This window comes from Cajanus cajan, chromosome 5 (genome assembly GCF_000230855.2).
Source record: "Cajanus cajan strain Asha chromosome 5, NIPB_CcT2T_4, whole genome shotgun sequence".
Lineage (NCBI taxonomy): Eukaryota > Viridiplantae > Streptophyta > Magnoliopsida > Fabales > Fabaceae > Cajanus > Cajanus cajan.
Window position 1 is genome coordinate 17,834,755 of NC_138521.1, and position 24,063 is coordinate 17,858,817.

A 24,063-nucleotide genomic window follows, 5' to 3' on the forward strand; every position below is an offset into this window, starting at 1 on the left:
CCTCCTAGAGACACTATTTTTATAATATTTTCTAATGGGCTTTTAGATAAAATATACTCGCTCCAAGGGCCCATGTGGCTCACTTTGAGCGAGCTTATGCATGCTCCAATGATGCTCTCTGTTCAAGCTCACTCAAAGCGCTTTTGTGATAGTTTTTAGCGAATTTTACCTACTTAGAGTGCCTAAGTAACTTGCTTTCAACTAGTTGGTATGATCCTTTAAGGGTGCTCTCTAAATTTTCTTGCTTCAAGTGATGCTTTTGGTCATTCTTAGTGAATTTTATTAGCTCATGAACGATCTTCTATGTAACTTGGAGTTATAGTTCCCCTTTGAGATTTGTAACTTGCAAATTATTTTTTCATGTGTTATATCTCAATAAAGAATAACACTAAAAATACTGAATATAATATAAACAATTAAATCCTAAAATTGAAATTACCTCTTGATTAAGTATTTTGTGGTAAAAAAACAATAGGCATAAACATAAAATATATTAATAATTACCTAATTGAATAAAATATATATGTACATTTACTAATTATTGATAAACTAACAGAATTTTAATGGAGTTGAAGATGAAGAATTCAATTTCAAGATTTTTAAACTACAAGATTTTTTTTTAACTAGAGACCCAATTAAAATTTTGATAAAACTATAGGGCCAATAGATTAATTTAACCAAATATTAACTATCAGATATGTGGTTAGGTGGTGAATGATTTAACTATCAAATATTGACTATCATACACGTGGTTAGTGGGTGAAAATTTTAATTATAAAATTTTTAAACTATAAAGATATTTTTTGAAGTGTTTTTAACTGCATGCAACTAATTAGTAAAATTTTGATAGAATTATAGGTACCGGTAGATTAATTTAACAAAATATTAATTATCATATATATGTGGCTAAGTACGTATGCGGTAATCAAGTTGCAAAAAAGGTTAACTTGGGTTCCATTATTGTTCACCTGAATGGCATGTACGAGGAAACTTATTTTCTGAGAGTTACTTAACACCCGATAGGATGGTGATGAATTTCAAGAAACAAAAGTATAAAGAAAGATTTTAAAAAGATGGAAGGTTGTAAATAATACGGGCACGAATTATGTGAGAATTATTGTACAGAAAGAATTCTTCAAACAACGACAAAGGAGGAAGCTTCATCAACGTGTTTTACTAATGCCATAGTTTCACGTAAATTTCAAGGAATATAGTGTTTGTAATTGAACACTTTGGGTTCACTTTTCAAGTTTTGGTGATGATTTTAGGTTCTGTTAGTGTCACATACTTTGGCGTAAGATCATTACTAGAATCTAACCTTGACGAATCCAAATTTGAGGTTTTGAAATCTGGGTTTTGCTTAACCAAAATGGAATTTTTGTTGTAATATACATGGGTTTTATTGCACAAAAGTGCATTCTGTAAACTAGATGAGACGGTTTATTCAGTGTTGGGTGTGTTGGGACATTGGCTTCGGTTGGTGACACTGACAGCATCGACTTTCCTCATCTTAAGTTTCCCCTTTGGCATCGCTTAAGGCCTAAACTTAGAGCATGTGACCCCAACATGTAATACAGCATGACATGGTGTCTCTAAAGTTCCATTTCCTGGTTTGTGATGATGCAAATGTAATGTGACACACGAGACCTTCAACCACGATACAATACCCTTATTATATTTCATTGCTGCCATGTCAACGCCATCACCTTCACCATTGTTATCACCATCACCACAACTCTCTTCCGATGCACCTTCACCTTCATCTATGCCAACATCATCGCCATCCCAGTCTCTGGTTCCGGCGACTCTGTTGGCACCACCATCATTGTCATCACCATCACCGTCGCCAATAATGCCACCACAATCGTGGGCATCAACTTCTCCTCCTCCAGCAGCCCCACCACCTCCTCGGAGTTCTTCTCCTTCTCCAACATCTACTACACCTACAAGTAGTAGTGCATCTCCTCCTCCTCCTCCAGCTAGGATAAGTCCTTTTGATTCTCATTCTACTCCATCACACTCTTCTTCTGGATTGGTTCCACAACCTCCATCAGCACAAAATTCTGGCCTTGGAAGCAGTGGTGGAACTAGTGCAATGGCTGTTGGAGTAGTGACAGGACTTCTCCTGCTTGGCTTCATTGGCATTGCTATCTGGTGCATGAGGAGGCAAAAGGAAAAGATTTCTAAGATTGGTGGTTATGGCTCGCCAGCCCCTCTTGGCTCATCACCTGAAACAGGTAATCATCTGCATCATAGCATTATTGCTTCTTCAATGAATGGAGTTGTCTAACATTTGAAAGATGGGACAGTAATTCGAGAAAATTAAATTTGAATTTAATTCAATATTATAAAACTAATTCATCAAGTAAAGATTGCTGTTTACTCACTAGTCAATATAAAAATTTTGATTTAGTTAACTGTGCAAAAATTCCACCTATCCTAACTATTTTCTAAAAATCACAAATTTCATAGGTAGCTATAATATTAGTAGAAGTATGTTTTTTTTATGTTAGTTTAATGAGTTTGAATAGTCCAAGGAAGAAAGATAGTTTCATTAAATGGAAAGCTATTGATATATTAATAAAATAAAATAATAATAGTAATAATAATAATAAAACTCTTTAAGTTTATCACACAGCATAGAATTTCTAATACTAATGTATCTAGCGTTTAAATGTTAATATAGTTTGTAGTTCGTAGGGATCAATTCGAGAATTGTGTATTATTGTGGACAAATGTGTCTCGCCATAATAGGACCAATTGGGGCATGACAACTCTTGTTTCTTTATTACATTTGTTCTAGTTTTTATTATTTGCTAGTTTGGTGCTTTTGAAATTCAGTAGGATTCGTCTTTTACAATTTTCCGCGCATGAATGTTGTTGTGCCAATTTATATAACACTCAATTTCTGGCGATTTCACACTGAGTTTTTTTTTCTTAAAAAATACCTTGTTATTTTTAATAAAAAAATCTTTAAAAACACTTATTGAAAATTTGAAGAAACCCAAAATAATTCAAGTTTGTAACTTTGTCCAGAGTTGTCCTTTATCAAGATTCGTTCTTCAGCTCCTCTCATACAAAGAGCATCCGGGGTTAATACACCATCATCAGGACTAGGCAACTCAAGGTCATTGTTTGCATATGAAGAACTAAAGAAGGCCACAAACAGTTTTTCAACTCAAAATCTTTTGGGAGAGGGCGGATTTGGTTGCGTGTATAAAGGGTCACTTCAAGATGGGAGAGAGGTAGCAGTTAAGCAACTGAAAATTGAAGGAGGTCAGGGTGAGAGAGAATTCAAAGGTGAAGTTGAAATCATTAGCCGCATACATCATCGTCATTTGGTTTCTTTGGTGGGATACTGCATTTCAGATAACAGAAGATTACTTGTCTATGACTATGTCCCCAATAATACCCTTTATTTTCATCTTCATGGTAAAGCTAGTTCATAGTGCTGAAAGACTGTTTCATGGTATTTTTGTTGAATTTAGTCTGTGCTAACTGAAAGTGGATTTGAAGGGGAAGGTAGGCCACTGCTGGAATGGGAAAAACGTGTTAAAATTGCGGCTGGAGCAGCTAGAGGAATAGCTTATCTTCATGAAGATTGTAATTATCAATCCTTAATATCTGTTATTGTGTTGTTGTTGCAAGGTCTTGAAGTTTGCATAATAAGTGTTCTGTAAAAAAATATGATTGTGAAATTTTCATACATATATGTGCATGAGTGATGGCAGCTAGAGAGACATTGTTCTTTTTCTTTATAATAATTTGATTGGAGACAGTTACTGAGGTTAGGGGCATCAAAAAATGGAAAATTTGAATTTTATTTTAGTGAAGATAACATGGATTGATAACTGGGTGATTTACTTTACGATCAAGTATTGTTATTTTCTGCTATTGAATGTTATGTTTTGCATAGGCAATCCACGGATTATTCACAGGGATATCAAGTCATCAAATATTCTTTTAGACTACAACTTTGAAGCTCGAGTATGTGCTATTTCCACTTCGCATTCTAAGTTTGATATTATCTGTTTCATTGATATATTCTAAATATTTTTGGTCTTATAGGTCTCAGATTTTGGGCTAGCCAAATTAGCTGATGCAAATACACATGTAACCACGCGTGTTATGGGAACTTTTGGGTGGGTAATGTTATGCCTATCATTTTATCTTTTTCCTATCATTCCCCTTGGATATAGATTACGGATTCATGGCTCATTTCATAACATGAAAATATACGAACATTGATTGCTTTTTTTCCCTCTTCAAGATATGTGGCACCTGAATATGTATCAAGTGGTAAATTGACTGAGAAATCAGATGTATACTCTTTTGGAGTCATGCTTTTGGAGCTCATTACTGGAAGGAAGCCAGTAGACATATCTCAACCAGTTGGAGAAGAGAGCCTTATTGAATGGGTAAGCATAGTGCCAAATTGTTGCGATCTCTCTTTAGCTACTGCAGTAATCTTTTGCTAATCTTGTATTCAGGAAGGTGTTGGTGTGTTAAACTGTTGATGGTGATCAAAATTTACATTATATTTGTGCTGTTTCTATATTAAGAAATTTCTTCTTGTAGTCTCTTGTAGACATAAAGCATAAGTGAATCTTCCGGTTCCACTGCACTCATAGTTACATCCTAGCCTGCAAAGTGCATCAACTTTTGATATATCGTTGAATGTGTTGTGTACTGAGTTCATACACATTCACATTGATATGATATTATTCACTTTGGAATTTATCACCCAAAAGGTTTCAAGAAAACATTCATGTAGTCATAAATCCATGTTTTTCCTCTTGTTCTTATGATTTGTGACTTTCTAATTAGTATTTGTTAGGAAACAATAGACACTCTAATTAAAGAGTCCAAGAACTTGCAAATCTCACACTATAATTCCGTACTTTCAACATGGAACTCAAGTCCCATACTTGCAATTAGATCCTAACAGTATTGCAACACCATTTTGAGAACTGATTCACAGGTCTTGGAAGAGTAAAAGATCAGAAAATAAATGCTAGTTTCCTGAGTTTCCCAATACAGGAGCAGCAGCATGTACAACTTATGTATTGCAACTTTCGACAAAAATATAATGAAATTGTTTGAGTGAATAGTTAGTATTGTATCATATCTTTGCATAATCTTGTCCATATCTTTTCATCCTAACCTTTTCCGGTGTAATTTTACAATATAACTAAGGTGTTATCTCAAATACACCAAAAAGAAAGAAGAGGAAAGAGATAAGGTAACTTAATTTAACTTCTCTATTTGAAGTTTACTTGTGAAAAAGAAAATTTGGTTTACGGTTGATCATCATCTAGTGTACTTGAATTAATAAAATGTGTATGCATAAAAAAGTATTGGAAATCTCATATTGCCTATTATATCCAAATACTATATATAATTGGAGAGTAATCCTTATTTTACAAGTTGATTTTTTTAAGTTGAGTTAGTCTAAATTCAATTTCTTAAGAAAAAGGCCGAAAGGTTGAAAAGCTAGATATAACATTTTAGTCTATAAGCTTCGAAAAGTCAGCATTTCCACCCAAACCAATCATGAACATTTGTCATAATTTCATTCAGGCAAGCCTTTCTTACTAAAGATGGTACCTTATTTTTCAGGCTCGACCTTTGCTAAATGATGCACTAGATAGCGAGGAATTTGAGAGTTTAACAGATCCAAAGCTAGGAAAGAACTATGTTCAAAGTGAAATGTTTTGCATGATTGAAGTTGCTGCTGCTTGCGTGCGTTATTCATCTGCCAAAAGACCTCGTATGGGACAGGTAATTATGAAAGGGAAACAAAAAGTTTTCTATAGAATGTTTTATTGATTTTGTAACATACAAATAACAGAATAATGTTTTGTCTTGAATTATCACTTTTTTTCAGGTTGTTAGAGCTTTTGATAGTTTAGCTACTTGTGATCTTTCAAATGGAATGAGAGTTGGGGACTCTGCGCAGCAATCTGCAGATATTAGATTGTTTCGTATAATGGCATTTGGATTTGGTAGTCAAGATTATAACTCAGACTTTTTAAGCCACATAGTTTGAATACAAAAGAGAATATGATATATATTGGGAGAGTTTGGTTTCAAATTTGACTCTTTTGAGGTGAATATACCCCCTGAAATTGACTGTACATTATCTTGATTCTTGTAACAAACTCTTTAATTTTTTTCACCTTTTATATTTGTTCTTATATCTAGAGAGAAAGAGGTGGAGGAAAAATAATACCTTTCAATTTTGATGATTGTTGTGGAATGAAAATTAGATAATAAAAGATGAGAAATAGATCAAATAGAGTACATATGAGAGAGAAGTAATTATATAAAGAATAAAGGAATAATATAATCGAAAATAGAAATATAAAAAAAAAATTGACACAAGCAAATATAGTGACATGCGTAATAACTTATTGCGCAACTTTTATATATTATAAATTGATGTGAAAATAATGTAAAAGTTGACACAAAGATAAGGTTGATGAATTAAGCCACAAGTTACCGTTTCATACTCATGATGATGAGGATAATTAATTCATTTGTCTCATAACATAGATGTGGATACCCTTGTCTTAACGTATTCTCTTGAATTTTCAATAAAAGCAAGGACCAAGTTGTTTTTGGGTTGAAGGGAGAAGAACCTTGTTACATCAGCATCACATCTTTGCACTTGTAACAATATAGAATTAAGAGTTAATTACGTTAAAAGTAGAAGTATATGACGACATTGCCATTGACCTGAGACAAGAATTATTTACGTTAAACGTAGAATCAATGTTCTCATGGAATCTGAGAACAGACTGATTCTATTATTATAGAAGTGAATGAAAATTAGTCCCACATCGAGTTGGTCCATCAATTTATACAAGGGAAATTGGTAGCAACCATTATTAATTGATTTTCCAACTGATTAAGCATGTGTTTGGTTCCGTAGTTGCCTCAACGTGAATGAAAAAAATTAAGTGAGTTCAACGCATCATGGTACCAAATACAAGCTAATTAACTAACCCAACTCTGATTCACTAATTCAACTATGTGCGTGTTTGTTTCAGCGCTTTATAACATATTTTCACGTCAATTCTGTCCGAAACGTGAAAGTTAAAACTATTTGCTTCCGATTTGACGTGAAAAATCACGTTATTGACACCGAATCAAACACACTATAAGGCTTTTCAAAATTGAAAGGACAGCACAAAGATCAAACTCTGGTTCTATACCAACTCCACACCACCAATCTTAGTGTTAGTGGTCCCAAATTGATCAATCAATTGTTGACTTGTGTTATATTTATACACAATTTTTGTTTTAATAAAAATTATTTACGGTTGATAAAAAAGAATATTTGTGCACTATTTGACTACTGTATTTTATATGTAATATCTGTAATGTTGTATTTTATTTGAGAGAAAAATGTTTTTAGTCTTTTTAAAAAAAATTAAATTCGGTTGTAGTCTCTTCAAAATTTTGTTATATTTTAATCAATCTAATTTGAATTAGTATCATTTTTTTATTCTCAAAATGATTTAGATAGTACTTAAAAACGTTATAAAGCATTATCTAAAGCACTTTGAAAACAAAAAATGAGACATGTTTACTAGAGAGACCAAAATAAAAAAATAAAAAAAAATGAGAGGGACTAAAATCAAACTTAAAAACTTTAGACAAATCAAAAATATATTTTAACCTTATCTATTTATATAGTATTTGACTCTTATATTTTATTTATCCAATATTTGACTCTTGTTTTTTGTTTGTGGAACAACATATTAATATAAATCTAATAATAACAACTAATACAACAACAATAATAACTTTTGAAATTCAAAAGTATTTCTTTTATAATTTCAAATTTTAAATTTTAGAATAATAAACTTACTCATTGTTACATGATATTATTAGGGAAAAATATAAAAAACAATATATGAAAGTGGTATGAATAACCAAACTAAGGTGCATAAACAATTACCTTGTCAGATTTTGCAAGGTTCAAGCCTAGGTATGATAACTTGATCTAAAACTCAACTTATTTTAGGCATTTGCTCCTTATACCTAAAGTTTTCCTCCATCCGCTCATTCAAACCTTAAACTTTCATTAATACCATTGTAGCCTAGGTATGATAACTTGATCTAAAACTCAACTTATTTTAGGCATTTGCTCCTTACACCTAAAGTTTCCTCCATAAACCCATTCAAACCTTAAACTTCCAATAATACCATTGTTTTTGTATAACACATACATCCATTTTTCATTCATTTTCTTCTATTCAATCTAGATCTCATTCTCCCTTCTTCCCCCACCCTTTTGTGGGTCCTTTTTGCTTCAATCTTCAATTGTTTTCCTCCCTTTCTAGATCTCATTTGCTTCCATCTTTTGATCACTTTCACCTACCCTTTTTGGAATTGCTTTTGTTGTCTCCCATTTGTGCTTTCTCTTCTACCCTATCTCTACCTCTTCATCGTTAGTTCGCGATTAGGTATGTTTGTCACTTTTTTTTTTTTTTGCTTTTATTAGTTTGTTCTAGATTGATCAATTTGGATTGTAAAGTCTTGATCCAAATTGATTAATCTAGATCAATCACCCTAGATTTGACTCAAAGGTGATCATCCATTTTAACCAATCTAGATACACTTTTGCAATTTAGATTAGGTAATTTAGATGATCATCTTTGATCTGAAAAGAAAGGTGGTTGCTCAGATTATGAAATTCAGATTGCAAAAGAATATCCAGATTAGGTAATCCAAATGACCACCTTTCTTTCTAGATCAAAGGTGATCATCTAGATTATCTGATCCCAATAGACCTTTTTCAAATTTGTGATGCTTGTTCAGAACACTGAATCCAGATGCAATATATTGTGTCTGAGACACTCAATCCAAGATATGCAAAATGTGTTGCAAGACAATTTTCGATGCTAGTTATCCAATTACAAAAGTGACCCCATAGGCTTTCTTTCTCACATCTCTTTAAAATTTCAGTCATGGTAAAATCTTGGTTCATTTAGGGACTTCTAAGCACAAAAATTCTTGTTAGGGACTTCTAAGCACAAAAATTCTCTATAATTCGATAATTTTAGGACTTGTTATTCAACAGTATAACATAACTTGTATATTGATGTCAACCAATACCAATATCAATAGTATGCTCTTATTCATTTAGAATTCTCTGAATTTCCTTTTTTTTTTTTATCTCATTTCATTCATTAAAAAAGTATTTTATATAGATCACTATAGAATGTGCATATAACTTCAATATATTAATTATATTTAAAAAGTTTATTTTATATTGAATATTATATTGATACTAGGTATGAAAAAACATAATAATAGTAAATGAAATAGGACATAGATAAAAAAAAAATGGTGGGTTCCATCATTTCTATGATTTTTTTTAAAAACAATCAGGTCCTCTCTATACAATAGAGCCTTTTTTTCTTTTTTATTTTATTTATATTCATTTAATTCGTTTTATTGTTAACTTGTACCGTTCACATTCTTTAGCTCTATCCATCCAATATCTAGTAAATAGGTTTTTTCACAACAAAATCTATAGTTATATACAATAATGGTATTTTATTATGAAAATTTGTTAGGTAGCTAACCCTCTTATTCCATTCGTGTAAAATTCATTAAGGACATAATTTATCTTTAATTGCAATAATATGAAGAAAAAAATATTATAAAAATAAATTAATCAACAATAGTTAATTAATTAATATGTGATGTTTTTGTCTCTCAATAAAAATTTACTTGTAAATTTAGAAAAATAAATTAGCAATATTAAATATAAAGAAGAGAGTAAGATATAAAATATAATATATTATTGAGTTCAAGGTGAATAAACCTTCTGGTACTATTGTTTCATATCATTGTCATTTACTTATTAAAGACTCATAATTTGAATTATAAATTATAATTTAGTTTTTTTGTCTATACTTGTCTAATTTTTTAGGTTTCAACATGTTGCATAGAAAACAACCTTCAAGTCATCTAAAAATGGAAAGAAATAAACAAATTGATATTGATATTGATTCTTAAAAGAGTAATAATTTTTTTTGTTAAACATCCTATAATATTTTTGAAATTATAAAAATTTAGATATCTAGGCTCCAAAACAAAAAATTTTGAGAATGAAGAACTATATAAAAATAATAGAGTCTGATATTTTAGTTGAAAATAGTAAAAATAAAAATAATTATCATGATGAAATTGAATATTTTAATAAAAAAAATTAACATATCCACATTGGATAATCTAATTAGTATAATTTATTAGACATTTGCGATCTAATAATATGAAATAATCTTAGAAGTGATTTACTATATAAATTCCTAAAAAATGATACTAAATGACATATGTCTATTATGAATGGTCCTAAGAATACTATTGATATCGTAATAATTTTGCAATAAAAAATACAAAGATAATACTTAAATAATTGAGGATATCATCCATGCTTTTGGTTTGTCTAGGTCTTTAAAAAATTTAAGATTGGCCAACAACGACTATACATTACTTTATTACGAAGAAATCTCAAACTGATTATGAATTTAACCATTATAAAGATGGTAATATAGATGAGCACGAGAATAACGATCATATTAGTGAAGATAAATCATTACCTTTAACTATGACCTTTTTATCACATATAAACCTTATTCAAAACTTAATTAGAGATCAAATTATAAGTAATATGTAACTTATATTTATTATAACACTTATGTTTTCCTATCTTATATTTTAGTTCGGAATATATACAATTAATTGTTGTATTTTTCTTTATGTATTCTATTGTACTTAATTCAGTCTTATATTTATTTTCATTTGATATTTTAATAACAAAAATTATTAAAAAAAATTTGACTAATAATATTAATATCAAAATATAAAATAATAACAATCAACTTTTCTCATCAAATTAAATATATTAAAAAAATAAAAATAATAAACAATATTAATACCACTATAAAATACATATCCATTTTAGTAATTATACATATGAAAGTTTTTTTTCATTAATATTATTCAAATATCATTTTGACAAAAGTACATTTGAAATAAAGGTATTCAAATATAAATCAAAACATATTAAATTTATTTTTAACTAAATTTAGATTTATAAAATTAACTTCAATTAATTATAATTTTTTCGACTTAAATTCAAACACACGAAATAATTTCTGGAAAAAAAGATATTTTAGATAGAGAATTAAGGTATCTGTTAGTACTATATATCCGGTCTTATCAAGGATGATTACCTTACGGTTATAATTAAATAAGGTTCTCAAAATTTTTTAACATAAAGTATTAATAAATATACATAAATGAATTACCACTTTTAACTATTAGATATAATTTTAAAATACTTAAAGATCGTGATTAAAGAAGGGTAATTGGTGCCACCAGTAAATTTTTTATGCTTTTTTTTTTTTTTTTAAATCATCTTCCCAACGTACCGCACTACTCTTCTCTGATGTTGCATGTAAACCAATTGATAGAAAATTTAAGACAAAATACTGTTAAAAAATATCAGTGAGATGAAAATGAAGGTTTGGTTGAGCCAGATCGTTTGGTAGCTATAAGGATTGACTTTCAGATCAACATTAAAAACTGTGTCGGAACTTAAGGAAGAGGTGTAACTTCATTGCACTTGGCCCATACAAGTTGCCACTGTATCAGAGTCAGCGTCGAGGCGCTAGAAGATGTTGGGATAAAAATTTCTTAAGCCAAATAGAAATTTTTCATTAATTAAAAATTAAGAATTATTGTCTCAGACTATAGAGTTAATGTTAATAACACGTATCTGTATCCATTGACATTGATCAAAAGGTTGTAGCGGAATAGTCTTTTGGTGCAATGATCTTCCTCAGCCAATTTACTGAATTCCTTGATGGGACTTGATGTTACTATTCTGATGGGAAGACAAAGATACGTATGTTTCTGATTTGGCATATTAGGGACCATGACCATCTTTATGATTTTAAACCTATTAGAGTTCCCATTAATCCCTAATGGGCCAAATCTGGTTTCCACTTATTTGAGCTCATATCAGTTTTTTCTTGCTGGCAGTCTAAAGGCTCACTAACATTAGATCACTTTTTTTTAGCCCAACTAAATGTAAATAACTAATATAAATACTACAAATAATATATGTAGCCCACAATAATTATTAGAAATAAAATTTCTAACAATCTCCCACTTGGGCTTTATATTCATTTAAGTATTTATATCACAAAAAATTTTAGGCGCGCAACTGTATGTTATTTACTTGTAGACTCCCCTTAAATAATCTGGTCCATCTCATACAACAACAGGGAACCACTGTAGCTTTCATCATTATCTAATGTGACTAAAGCACAATGATCACCACAATTGTATGCACTCAATGACATAGATCAAATATGGATAAGTCATGCAACGTGATCTCAGTCATGTCTATTTCCAACTGGTCCAAACTTTATTCTTTATAGAGATCCATTCAAAACGCAACATATATATATATATTGCACAAAACAAGCTCAGAATAGAATTATCAACTTTATTTCTGTAGAAAATTCAAATAATACAAATATCTAGAAAAATTAAAAATAAAGAAGACACAACATAAATGAGACTCCCACTAAACTAAGGTACTATAAGGAATTACACCCATATGAGCAATGTGCTCATGAAAGACTTTAGGCACCAACCTTAGTAAGTGGATCAGCTAGCATAAAATTAGTCCCTATATGTTCTATAGAAATTTGCTTATTCTGAACTCTTTCCTTAACAACCATAAACTTTATATCAATGAATTTTGACTTGGTTGTACTCCTATTGTTATTGGAATAAAGAACTGCAGAGTTATTATCATAATAGATTTTCAATGGCCTTTCAATGCCATTAACCACACGTAAATTAGTGATAAAATTTCACAGCCATATCCCATGGTTGGATGCCTCAAAACAAACAATGAACTCCGCAACCATGGTTGACGAAGCTATAATAGTCTGTTTAACAGACTTCTAAGAGATAGCTCCTCTAGCCAACATAAAGATGTATCCAGATGTGGAGCGTTTACTATCTTGACATCCGACAAAATTAGAGTCTGAGTATCCAATGATCTCTAAACTATCAGACTTCTAATAAGTGAGCATATATCCTTTTGTTCTCTTCAAATAGCGCATTACACGCTTTACTGCCTTCCAATGCTGCATCCCAGGATTACTTAAGTATCTGCCCAAAAACTCCCACTATAAATGCAATATCAAGACGAGTACAAACTTGAACATACATTAGACTTCCCACAGCTAAAGCATAGGGAATCTTTTGCATCTCATTTCTTTCAAGGTCATTATTAGGGCATTGTTTGAGGCTAAATTTGTCTCCCTTGGCTATAGGAGTATCTCCTGGTTTACTATCTTTCATGCCAAATCTATCTAAAACTTTATCGATATAGTTCTCTTGTGATAACCTTATGATACCATGAGAACGATCTCTTAGTATCTTAATACCTAATACAAAAGAGGCTTCACCAAGATCTTTCATTTCAAAATTCTTTGTTAAAAATCTCTTGGTTTTGTGCAATAAGCCTATATCACTGCTGGCAAGCAGTATATCATCGACATATAACACCAAGAATATATAGTTACTCCCACTAAACTTATGATAAACATAATCATCAACTATATTTGCCTCAAAACCATATGAGGTAATAACTTGATGGAACTTGTGATACCATTGACGGGAAGCTTGTTTGAGACCATAGATGGATTTCTTTAGTTTGCATACCATGGACTTTGAGTCACCAGACAAAAAATTTTCTGGTTGCATCATATAAATTGTTTCTTCAATGTCACCATTTAGAAACGCATATTTAACATCCATCTGATAGAGCTCTAAATCATAATGAGCTACAAGTGTCATTATTATTCTAAAAGAATCCTTTGAAGAAACTGAAGAAAAGGTTTCTTTGTAATCAATGTCTTCCTTTTGAGTGAAACCTTTAGCAACTAAACGAGTCTTATATCTCTCGATATTACCTTGTGAATCCCTCTTGGTTTTAAATATCCATTTACAACCAATAGATCTCACACCTTCAGGTAATTCAACAAGATCCCAAACATTGTTGTCTTGCATAGATTTCATCTCATCCTTCATGGCATCAATCCACTTTTGAGAGCTAGAACTTTGCATAGCTTGACAGAATTTGATTGGATCATCCTCTGTTAAACCAATGCCATCCTCATGTTCTTGAAGAAACACAATGTAATCATCTGGAATTGCACTTTTCCTTTCTCTAGTGGATCTCCTTAATGGCACTTCTTGAGATTGTTGAGCTTGCTCTATAGGTATTTGAGGGAGAACCTCAATATTGTCTTGTGTAGGGACAATGTCAGGAATAACTCCATGATTGTCACCTATTACTAGGGTAGGTACTGAAATAGTAATAGGCACGGGGACTTGATCACTGTCAATGACAGGTTCTTCCTCAAAGACAACATTTCTTATGTTCTCTTCCTTCCCAAACTCAACATCCCCAAGGAATCTCGCATTCCCTGTTTCAAAGAATGATCTAGTAGTGGGATTGTAAAATTTATAGCCCCGAGAGCGTTCAGGATAACCAACAAAATAACAGCTAACAGTCCTTGACTCCAGCTTGCTTTCATGCGGCCTATAAGGATGCGCTTCAGCTGGACAACCCCAAATGTGTAAATGTTTTAGACTTGGCCTTTTACCCGTCCATAGCTCATAAGGAGTTTTGTTAACTGCTTTACTTGGTACCCTATTTAGGATGTAGACTGCAGTCTTAAGCGCTTCTCCCCACAATGACTTTGGTAAGGAAGAATGACTAATCATACTTCTCACCATATCCTTAAGAGTCTTGTTTCTACATTCTGTAACACCGTTCAAGCTTGGTTTCCCAAGCATAGTATACTGAGAAACGATGCCACATTCCCTTAGGAAAAGCACAAAAGGCCCTGGACATTGTTCACCTGATCCATCATATTTACCGTAATATTCACCACCACGATCAGATTTGACGGCCTTAATTTTCTTTCCAAGTTGAAGCTCAACTTTAGCTTTAAAAGATTTGAAAACATCTAGGGATTGAGACTTCTTATGAATTAAAAATAGGTAGTTGTACCTTGAATAATCATCTATGAACGTAATGAAATATTGTTGTCCATTCCAAGATGCCGTAGGGAATGGTCCACAAATATCTGTGTGAATTAATTCCAAAACGTCCTTAGCCCTTTCGGCACCTAATTTTCTAGAATTTGTTTGTTTACCCTTAATACATTCAACGCAAATCTCAAAGTCTGACAAGTTAAAGGGTTCAAGAATCTCATCCGACACAAGCCTCTGAATTCTTTGTTTAGAGATATGGCTTAAACGCTTATGTCATAAGGTGGTTGAGTTCTCATTTATTTTACGCTTCGTACCACGAGAATCAATGTGAAAATTTTCTTTATTGGAATTAACTACATCTAGTAAGTATAAATTATCAATTAAAGAACCAGAACCAACAACATTGGAATTTTGATAGAGGCTAAATTTATTATTTCCAAATGAACAAGAAAAACCAAATTTGTCCAAACTAGAAATAGAAATTAAATTCCGCCTAAAAGACGGTACAACAAATGTCTCAAATAAATCCAAATGAAATCCAGTTTTTAACTGTAATCTAAATATTCCAATAGCCTTCATTGTGACCTTGTTGCCATCACCCACATATATTAATCTTTCATTATCACTTGGCGGTCAGCTCCAAAGGCAACCCTGCATGGATACACTAATGTGAGTAGTAGCACTAGAATCTACCCACCAAGTATCATGTGGTACAAAAGCTAAATTAACTTCAGAACAAATAAAAGAGAGAAAATTACCTTTCTTTACACGCCAAGAGGTGTACTTGGGACACTCTTTCTTCATGTGCCCAGGCTTCTTGCAGAAGAAGCAAGTAGGTGTGTTCTCATCCTTTTTGACTTTCTTTTGCTGAGAAGTCCTTTCTACAACATCCTTATTATTCGTTCTCTTCATATTCTGAGAGTTTGACGTTAAATGAGCACTTTCAGTCTTTTCTCTTTGCTGCCTTTCCTTCTCTTGCACACAGTGAGAAATCAATTCATTCAAGGTCCATTTATCTTTCTGAGTATTATAACTCACATTGAATTGTCCAAAGTGTGTAGGAAGAGAAATCAAAACTAGATGCACGAGCAAGTCATCAGACAGCTCTAACTCTAGTGCTTTTAGTTTTGCCGCGAGATTAGACATTTCCATAATGTACTCCCTTATGTTTCCTTTACCTTTGTATCTCATAGAGATAAGTTTAGCAAGCAAACTGCTTGCATCAACTTTCTCATTACTGGTGAAATACTGCTCAATGGCATCAAGGAAACCTTTAGCATTGTGGCTCTCAGAAATAGAGCCCTGAAAAACTTCTGGAATAGATCGCTTCATGATCATCAAACACATATATTTGATTTGAGCGTTCCCACTTTTCAACCTTATCCTCATCCGGGTTTTCCGGATTTGGAGTGGGTTTCTCAGCCCGAAATGCAAGATCAAGATCCATGCAGCCAAGAATTATCTCAATTGCTTCCTTCCAGGCCTTAAAGTTTGTCCCATTAAGCATAGGTATACAATTAATTTGAGCAGATAAGTTAACAGCACTAGCAACAGCAACTGTAATAGAACATAGAAAAAAAAATTAATTTAATTACATGCTCATAAAGTAAAATAAAATAAATAAGACATGCAGATTATTTACATAATAGACCCATTACAAGATACCGAGCACAACAATAATTCTTTGTCTTTGGACATACAAATCAACTTGTTAGTGGTACTCTCAATGCAACGATCAAATATTGACAATTAATTCTGTCAAATAATAGCCTTTCTTTGGACTGACTATTATTCACATGATTGTAACTTTATAATTGTCATATATTTATCATCACAGGCATGTTATTATTTGGCCAAATTGTGTCTTCCTTTGGGATGAGCACAAATTGCATAAATAATCTCATACTAACATCTATTGTAATTTTAATCAAATTAATTTCTATAATAGGGATTGCTTTGGAAATATATTATATCAATATATTTAATTAAAAAAAATTATCAGACAAATTAATTAATAAAGAGGGTTTATAATCTACCAACATTCGCACTCAAATTTGATATATATAAAAAAATATCAATTTAAATTTGAACATAATATCAATCAAATTTCAAGAAAATAATTCTTACGCGAATGCCATTAAAATTTCGATAATGTGAAATTTAATATATTAATCATATAATTTTCCCAAATATCATTTAATATTACAACAATGATTTTGACAAAAAAAAAATCCCACTTCTGGTGGTACTCAAAGGATCAAACATAATATTTATATTATATTTGTGTCTTTATCAACCGTTTTCCTTTTCACTTTTCATATTATTTTCCCACTTCCGGTGAGAAAAATATTCTTTTATTTCATTGTTGCACAATTAACTCACTTCTAGTGAGAAAATATTCCTTTATTGCATTGTTGCACAATTAACTCACTTCTGGTGAGAAAATATTCCTTTATTGCATTGTTGCACAATTATCTCACTTCTGGTGATAAAATTAAAAAACTTAAAAATTCCTTCATTTGACAATGTCTTCTGGATCATTGCAAAATTGTTACATATATAAATATATAACATTCACAAAAAATTATACAATTTCACAATACAAAAAATAATTCTCTTTAAGAAAATTTAATTTTTTAATCGATCTCTTTATCCGTATAATCAATTAAACCAAATTGAAGCAACAAAAAAAAATGACCGACGCATTCAAATACACGTATTGTCAATGAAGAAAGAAAAAAAATTGTAACAATACACTTTAGAACCCCATAACCTAATAACAACGGCAGCTCTGATACCACTTGTTTGATAAAATTTTCTTAAGCCAAATAGAAATTTTCCATTACTCAAAAATTAAGAACCGTTGTCTCAGATTACAGAGTTAATGTTAATAACACGTACCTGTATCCATTGACGTTGATCAAAAGGTTGTAGCGGAATAGTCTTTTGGTGCAATGATCTTCCTCAGCCAAATCACTGAATTCCTTGATGGGACTTGATGTTACTCTTCTGATGGGGAGACAGAGATATGTATGTTTCTGATTTTGCATATTGGGGACCATGACCATCTTTACGATTTTAAACCTATTAGGGTTCCCATTAATCCCTAACGGGCCAAATCTGGTTTCCACTTATTTGGGCTCATATCATTTTTTTCTTGTTGGCAGTCTAAAGGCTCACTAGCATTATATCACTTTTTTTTAACCCAACTAAATGTAAATAACTAATATAAATACTACAAATAATATATGTAGCCCAGAATAATTATTAGAAATAAAATTTCTAACAGAAGAAGCTAACATGCATGGTGAACCGGAAAAACTTGAAAACTTTGATAGGAACGCCTTCGAGTATCTGAGTCCTCAATTGTAACCTTGTCGGAGAAATGGAATCACATATTTCACCATTTTTCTTCCATTACAGTTGAAATTAAAAGAATATTTTAAATTAAATTTAAAATAACTTTATTATAAAATTAAAAAGAATATATAAAATAAAATATTTTACCCAATCAAAAATTGACTATTATGAATATTGTACCTGTCTAAGGGCACATTCGTAATCTTCTAATAATCTAAGAGCCGAACGGGAGTTTTGGGTGGATGCTTCAGAGGGGGGAGGTACTTGCAAAAAGAACTCCGACGCTCAAGTCAGGACAAACACAAATCTCGATGATAATAAATGAACAGTGACATATCTCGTTTAACGCGACCTATTTTTACTAGTTATAATGGGTCTTGAGCATGGTGGGCCTCCTTTGACACTTACCAAATTAGGTAATACGATGCTAAATGGCTGATTATACGTTAATCATGTGCTCGCCCTTATTAATCATGATTGTCGCTCTAATGGTTGCGATTACTTGTATCGGCAGTACTTGGCCGAGCCGAGAGGATCGGAACCGAGGTTATACTTCTAGATTTTGGCCTTCGACCGAGCCGAGAAGATGTCGAGATGGCTAGTTAGGCTACTAACATGCTTGAGCTTCCGATACTTCGAGTATGGACTTTATGATCTCGACCACCGACGTGTCCGAGATCCTTAATAACCGACTGATGTAGGAGCCCGTGATTTGGCAGTCTCGGTGGCCATCATGGCCAAGACTTCTTGTGAGAATCACCCTTGTTTCGACTGTCTCAGAGGTCGAAAGGGCATCACATGTCATTCCACGTGGTCGATATGATATTTCCTGTACAAATACAGTTACTTTCTAATGCGTGAGACACGATCAAAACTACTTCACCCTATAAGCTGGCATTCAAGGTTCTCCGCCTTCTAAGAGGGGTGTCTTAAGTCTTATCTTATACAAATAATTTAAAGATGTTTGTGTCATTTTTTTTTCTTTCAGTAGTTTATACTAAGCGACAAAAATGAGAAGTATGGTACTCGTGACCACGGGAAGAATCTTCCGGTTCTCTTTTCAAAAACTAATGTTTTGCCTCTATTGTGTGTAATAGAAGGTAAAGTCTTCGGTCTTCACTCCCACGCTACACCAAACATATTTTAGTGAAGAATTAAAGAGAGAGAAAGCAATCTTCCATGAAAAGGGAAGCGGCGCAAGAGATTATTAAGTTACATCCATGATCTTGGTTAATATATATTTGCTTGTGATTAAAATATTTTTTTAATTTTATTTATTTTAGCTTTTAGTTTTTATAATTTAAAATAAATTCTTTTAGTTTTTACTCTTATTCTTTAATATTAAATTAAGTATATAAACTAAAAATTAACGATAAAGATTAAAAAAATTTACAAAATTGTAAATAAAACTAAAAAAATTATATTAAAATATTAGGAATAAAAGTATTGAAATCGATAAGTATATAGTCTAATTTAAATTATAGAAACTAAAATGTTAATAGATCAAAATATAAGAATTAAAAAAATATTTTAACTTGAATTTTTCATTTATAAAAAGTAATATTTAATTATATAACATATAAATATTAATTAAACCATAATAGACTCGAATTATCGAATAGTTCTCGACGACCTTGCAAATAAATATCGGCAATGTCGAGTATCATGCAATCCATGAATTAATTGACACGTCATATCTTGATGTGATTTCAAATCTTGAATTATAATATTGTATCAACGTGATAACCCTTATTAAGAAGCTAAGGCTTGCGTTGAGGCTTCAACCAAATAATTGGAAAACGAGTATCCATCACTATTCACCCATATATCTTAGCTTTTCTTTTCCTCATCAAATTATGTTCTTGCTTGGCCCTCACTAAGACCCAAACAGGGGAGAAGGAACCTATTCTTTAAAACATTAAGCATGTCTTCTTTTAATGTTGTCCTTCTACACCATAACCTCCTCCTCCTTCTTCGATCTCTTTCACAACCATGGAAGATTGGAACATGCTTGGTGCTGATTGTGTGGTCATATCATGCTGCTGCCAGTGCTTGATGCTGCAAATTCTGGTGTTTGTGTTGCTAAAGCTTCCTTGCAAGTTGGTCAAGAAAACAAGAGATTATGCTAAGAAAAAGCTTCGTCAAAGGAAGGGAAATACGCATAGGGAAATGGGTTCTTGTGAAGATGTTCTTGTGAGAATTCGTGAACAATCTCTTGGAATTCAAGCAGAGGTGGCACTAACAGACGGTGCAGGACACAGTTGCATGGATGAAGTTGAAAAGGTGATGGAGGAGTTTTATGAGAAGGGAGAGTTTGCGTTTGGGAGCTTTTGGGGGAGGAAGGGGCCATGGGGTGTTCCTACAAATGTCGATCATTATGATCATGTTAATTTTGTACAATATCAAATAATTGATTTGGTTGGTTCTTCCTTAAGCTATGTATAAATATGGTATCGGTTCTGATGATGTTCTCGAAGATTCGTTGCAATTGCAAACTAGATCGCTTTTACGAAATTATGATCATGCTCTTATGTAATTTCATAGGATTTATTATACAAGAAAATTAATCTTTGAGAATCTTATATTTTAAATAACATATTTTTCATTATTATTATATTTTATAATTTTTAAAAAAATTAAAAAAAAACATATTTGAATTCATAATGTAATTTATATTTTTTTTAGTAAGTAGTTTTCTATTTTCTTATTTTCTTTATTTAGTCTGTATGATAGTGTTAAAATCCTTTTAATTAGTTCTTTACATTTTTTTTGTTTGCACAATTATTAACTTGAAAACTAAGTTTTAATGTGTAAAAAAGAATCCAAGAGAGAGAGAGAAAAAGGGGTTATTCTTTTGTAAAAACTAACACTAACTTCTTTATCCTCTCTTTTCAAATTCTTTTTTTTTAGTATCAAAATTACCTTAAATAAAGTGAGAAGAGACAAAATTAATTTTAATAACTTTAAAATGATTCTCAATGACTCTTAATATGTTTTAAGTCTTGTTTTTACCGGAAATTTGCTGTAGAGATGATCCTCCGAGTAAGATTGGTGAGCCTCCTTCGCTGGTATGCTTGATGCTCCAAGATGGGGGTGGTACCTGCAAAAGAGACTCCGATGCTAAAGTTAATGTTTGTATGAGTATGAATCTCGTATATATAATGCATGTACCTTGATGTATATTAGGGTTGCGTTGGGTCTTAGGTCTAAGATTAGTTGTGATCTGATTAGGTAGAGAATCTCGCCTAGACCGAGATTCCCTGAGATGGGTTACGATCTATTTAAGTGCCGAGCTGATGCCATGTAGCGCGTGTCCGAGGTCAGCTCGTGCTGTGGTACCGAGCTCGGAGCTCGGCTTCGGAGTACGAATAGTACACTAGCCCCCCGAGCTCCGAAGACCGTAGGTCGAGGAGTTAAGACCGAGCTCGTCAAGTGGGTGCGACCTTTGGCGTACGCCTGCTTGCTGAGATGCCACATGCCATAATTGGTCACTTCCGAAGACGTGCAAGTGGCGCGTTGATGAAAGTGACGGTTATGTAATGATGGTTCTCCATTAATGTGTCGTCAGACGTGCCCCTTGGCTGACACGTGGCGTGGCCGTTTTGAATTTGGGGGAAAACCTTCTTTTCTCTCACTCGCGCCTCTTCACCTTTCACTTTACTCTTTTCGTTTTCTTTCTCCCTTGGCTTCTTGCGCAAGCTGCTTTGTGCACCTTCGCTTCCGTCCAGTCTCCGTCACTGTTTTCACAGTTTCTGCCGCCGTTTTCGATAATCCGGTCGTTTGTTAAGGTTGTTTTCCGGGGAGGAGTACCGGGTACCTCCTTTCTACGATTTTCTTTCCCTTTCTTCACATCTCCTCTTCGAGTCTTCTTGTTTCTCTCGATGGCTGGTGGACGTGGAGCCGGTTCTTCTGCGCCTGCTAGGGGCAAGCCGCGGGGCAAGGTGGTGGCTACCGGGAGAGCCGCCGCCGAGAGGAAAGACCTGCCACCGCCCAAGGACCTGGAGCCAGGCGTTCCTGGCTACGACTGGGTTAAGCGCGCGATGGGGGGGTCCAAAGTGTGTTCAAATCGCTTCTAGAGGTCAATGCGGTTTGGGAGACGCACCGAATTTGCGACCCTTCCATTTCCCGAATGATTCGACTCGAGCCCTGTCCGGCCGGTGAAGGTGTGTACATGGGGAGGTCTACCGACCCTCCTTATTTCTATGTCTACTAGTGTCTCTTCAGGGACCTGGGCGTCTGTCTTCCTTTCACTCAGTTTATGTGTGAGTTTTTAAACTACATCAACGTGGCTCCTTGCCAGCTGCACCCCAATAGCTGGGGGTTTTTAAGGGCGTTTCAAGTCCTGTGTGCGGTCCTAGGGATAGAGTTGTCCCTTTGCGTTTTCCTTCACTTCTACCAGTTGAAGCTGGGTGTTCCACCTTATAGCGTTCTTTCCTTGAATGGGAGTAAAGAAGGGGGTTTATTCACTCTTTACTCCCAGTCTTACAAAAACTACAAACCCGAGTTCTTTCGGGTTGCCCTTGTGGACGTTGACCCTTTAGAGGATGGGGGCTTCTACTTCGGTGGACTGCCGAAGTTCCCTTTCTACTGGTGCCCCAAACCGTCTAGGTTTCACGGGGTGGACCCTTCGCAATTGACGGCTTCAGAGGCTGCCGTCATTAGGAATCTTTCGGCACTTCCTCGCCCGTTGGATTGCAAGTCGATCATGTTGCTTGCGAACTCGGCGCATAGGGAGAGGGGCCTGGAGGGTGAGTATCTTGTATTTTGGTAGCTCGTTGAGGTTTGTGTTATTTTTCTTTGCTGATGTACTCTGTTTTCTGCCTGCAGGCATTATAGGGAAGGACTTGTGGCTTGAACTGAAGCCTCGCTTCAACGTGACCGAGCTCGAGGTCTCCGAGCCTCTAGAGGAGGAGGTTTCTCCCCTGAAAGTCGACCGGAAAAGAAAGAGGGGCGGGAGAGAGGTCAGGGGGACCTCTACCCCTCGTGAAATAGGGGAGGTTGCCTCCAAGGCTGCTGAAGCTGGCGCGGTGGACCTTACTGGAAGTCCGCTATCGGAGGGGGCCGTTTGTGTGGCCGCCGAAGAGGTGGCATCGACTGTTGAGCCTTTCGCTCATCCCGGCGAGGTGTTGGCCCAAGCTGCTGAGCAAGTTGTCCAGGCCGCCATGGTGAGTACTTTTCCTTTCTTAGTCTTGTTTCTATCTTCTACCTTTTATGTTGTTTTTTTACGCTTTAACTTGAGGTTGTTTTCTATAGGCAGGGGATGCTGCCGAGGAAGTGGTCCTTGCTGCCGGGTGGGCTACCCCGGTTGCCGAGGAGGTGATCCGGGCTACTATACCTGCTACCCCGGTTGGCGAGGTAAGCGGTTGTCCCTTCTGTGGCATTAACGTTTTACCCCTCTGTTTACTTTTTGTCTTAGAAGAGTATCGTTGTTTCTTGCAGGCGGGGAACGTCGCCGGGATTTCGGATCCTCCAGTCTCAGGGGCGCCAGAAGGGAATCCTTCCGTGGTCGAGCAGGGGGTACCTGCATCTACTTCTGCCAAGGCCCGTAGGGAGGGGTCAAGCTCCGGGATCCCTGTACCTGCTCCAGTGCCGAAG

At 34.0% G+C, this 24,063-nt stretch overlaps 2 protein-coding genes across 2 annotated transcripts; both read left to right on the forward strand.

Moving 5' to 3' along the window:
- The first annotated feature begins 1,232 nt into the window (after positions 1–1,232).
- On the forward strand, positions 1,233–6,239 carry LOC109810826 (proline-rich receptor-like protein kinase PERK9). Its single transcript, XM_020374399.3, has 8 exons — positions 1,233–2,237; positions 3,037–3,432; positions 3,517–3,603; positions 3,917–3,987; positions 4,069–4,142; positions 4,271–4,418; positions 5,620–5,781; positions 5,888–6,239. Exons 1-8 carry the CDS (start codon positions 1,691–1,693, stop codon positions 6,047–6,049), a joined length of 1,647 nt encoding a protein of 548 aa, XP_020229988.1. The 5' UTR covers positions 1,233–1,690; the 3' UTR covers positions 6,050–6,239.
- A 13,997-nt stretch (positions 6,240–20,236) lies between these two features.
- LOC109810834 (uncharacterized) lies at positions 20,237–21,068 on the forward strand. Its single transcript, XM_020374407.3, has one exon. The coding sequence runs from the start codon at positions 20,461–20,463 to the stop codon at positions 20,911–20,913; it is 453 nt and encodes a 150-aa protein (XP_020229996.1). The 5' UTR covers positions 20,237–20,460; the 3' UTR covers positions 20,914–21,068.
- Positions 21,069–24,063: the final 2,995 nt, after the last annotated feature.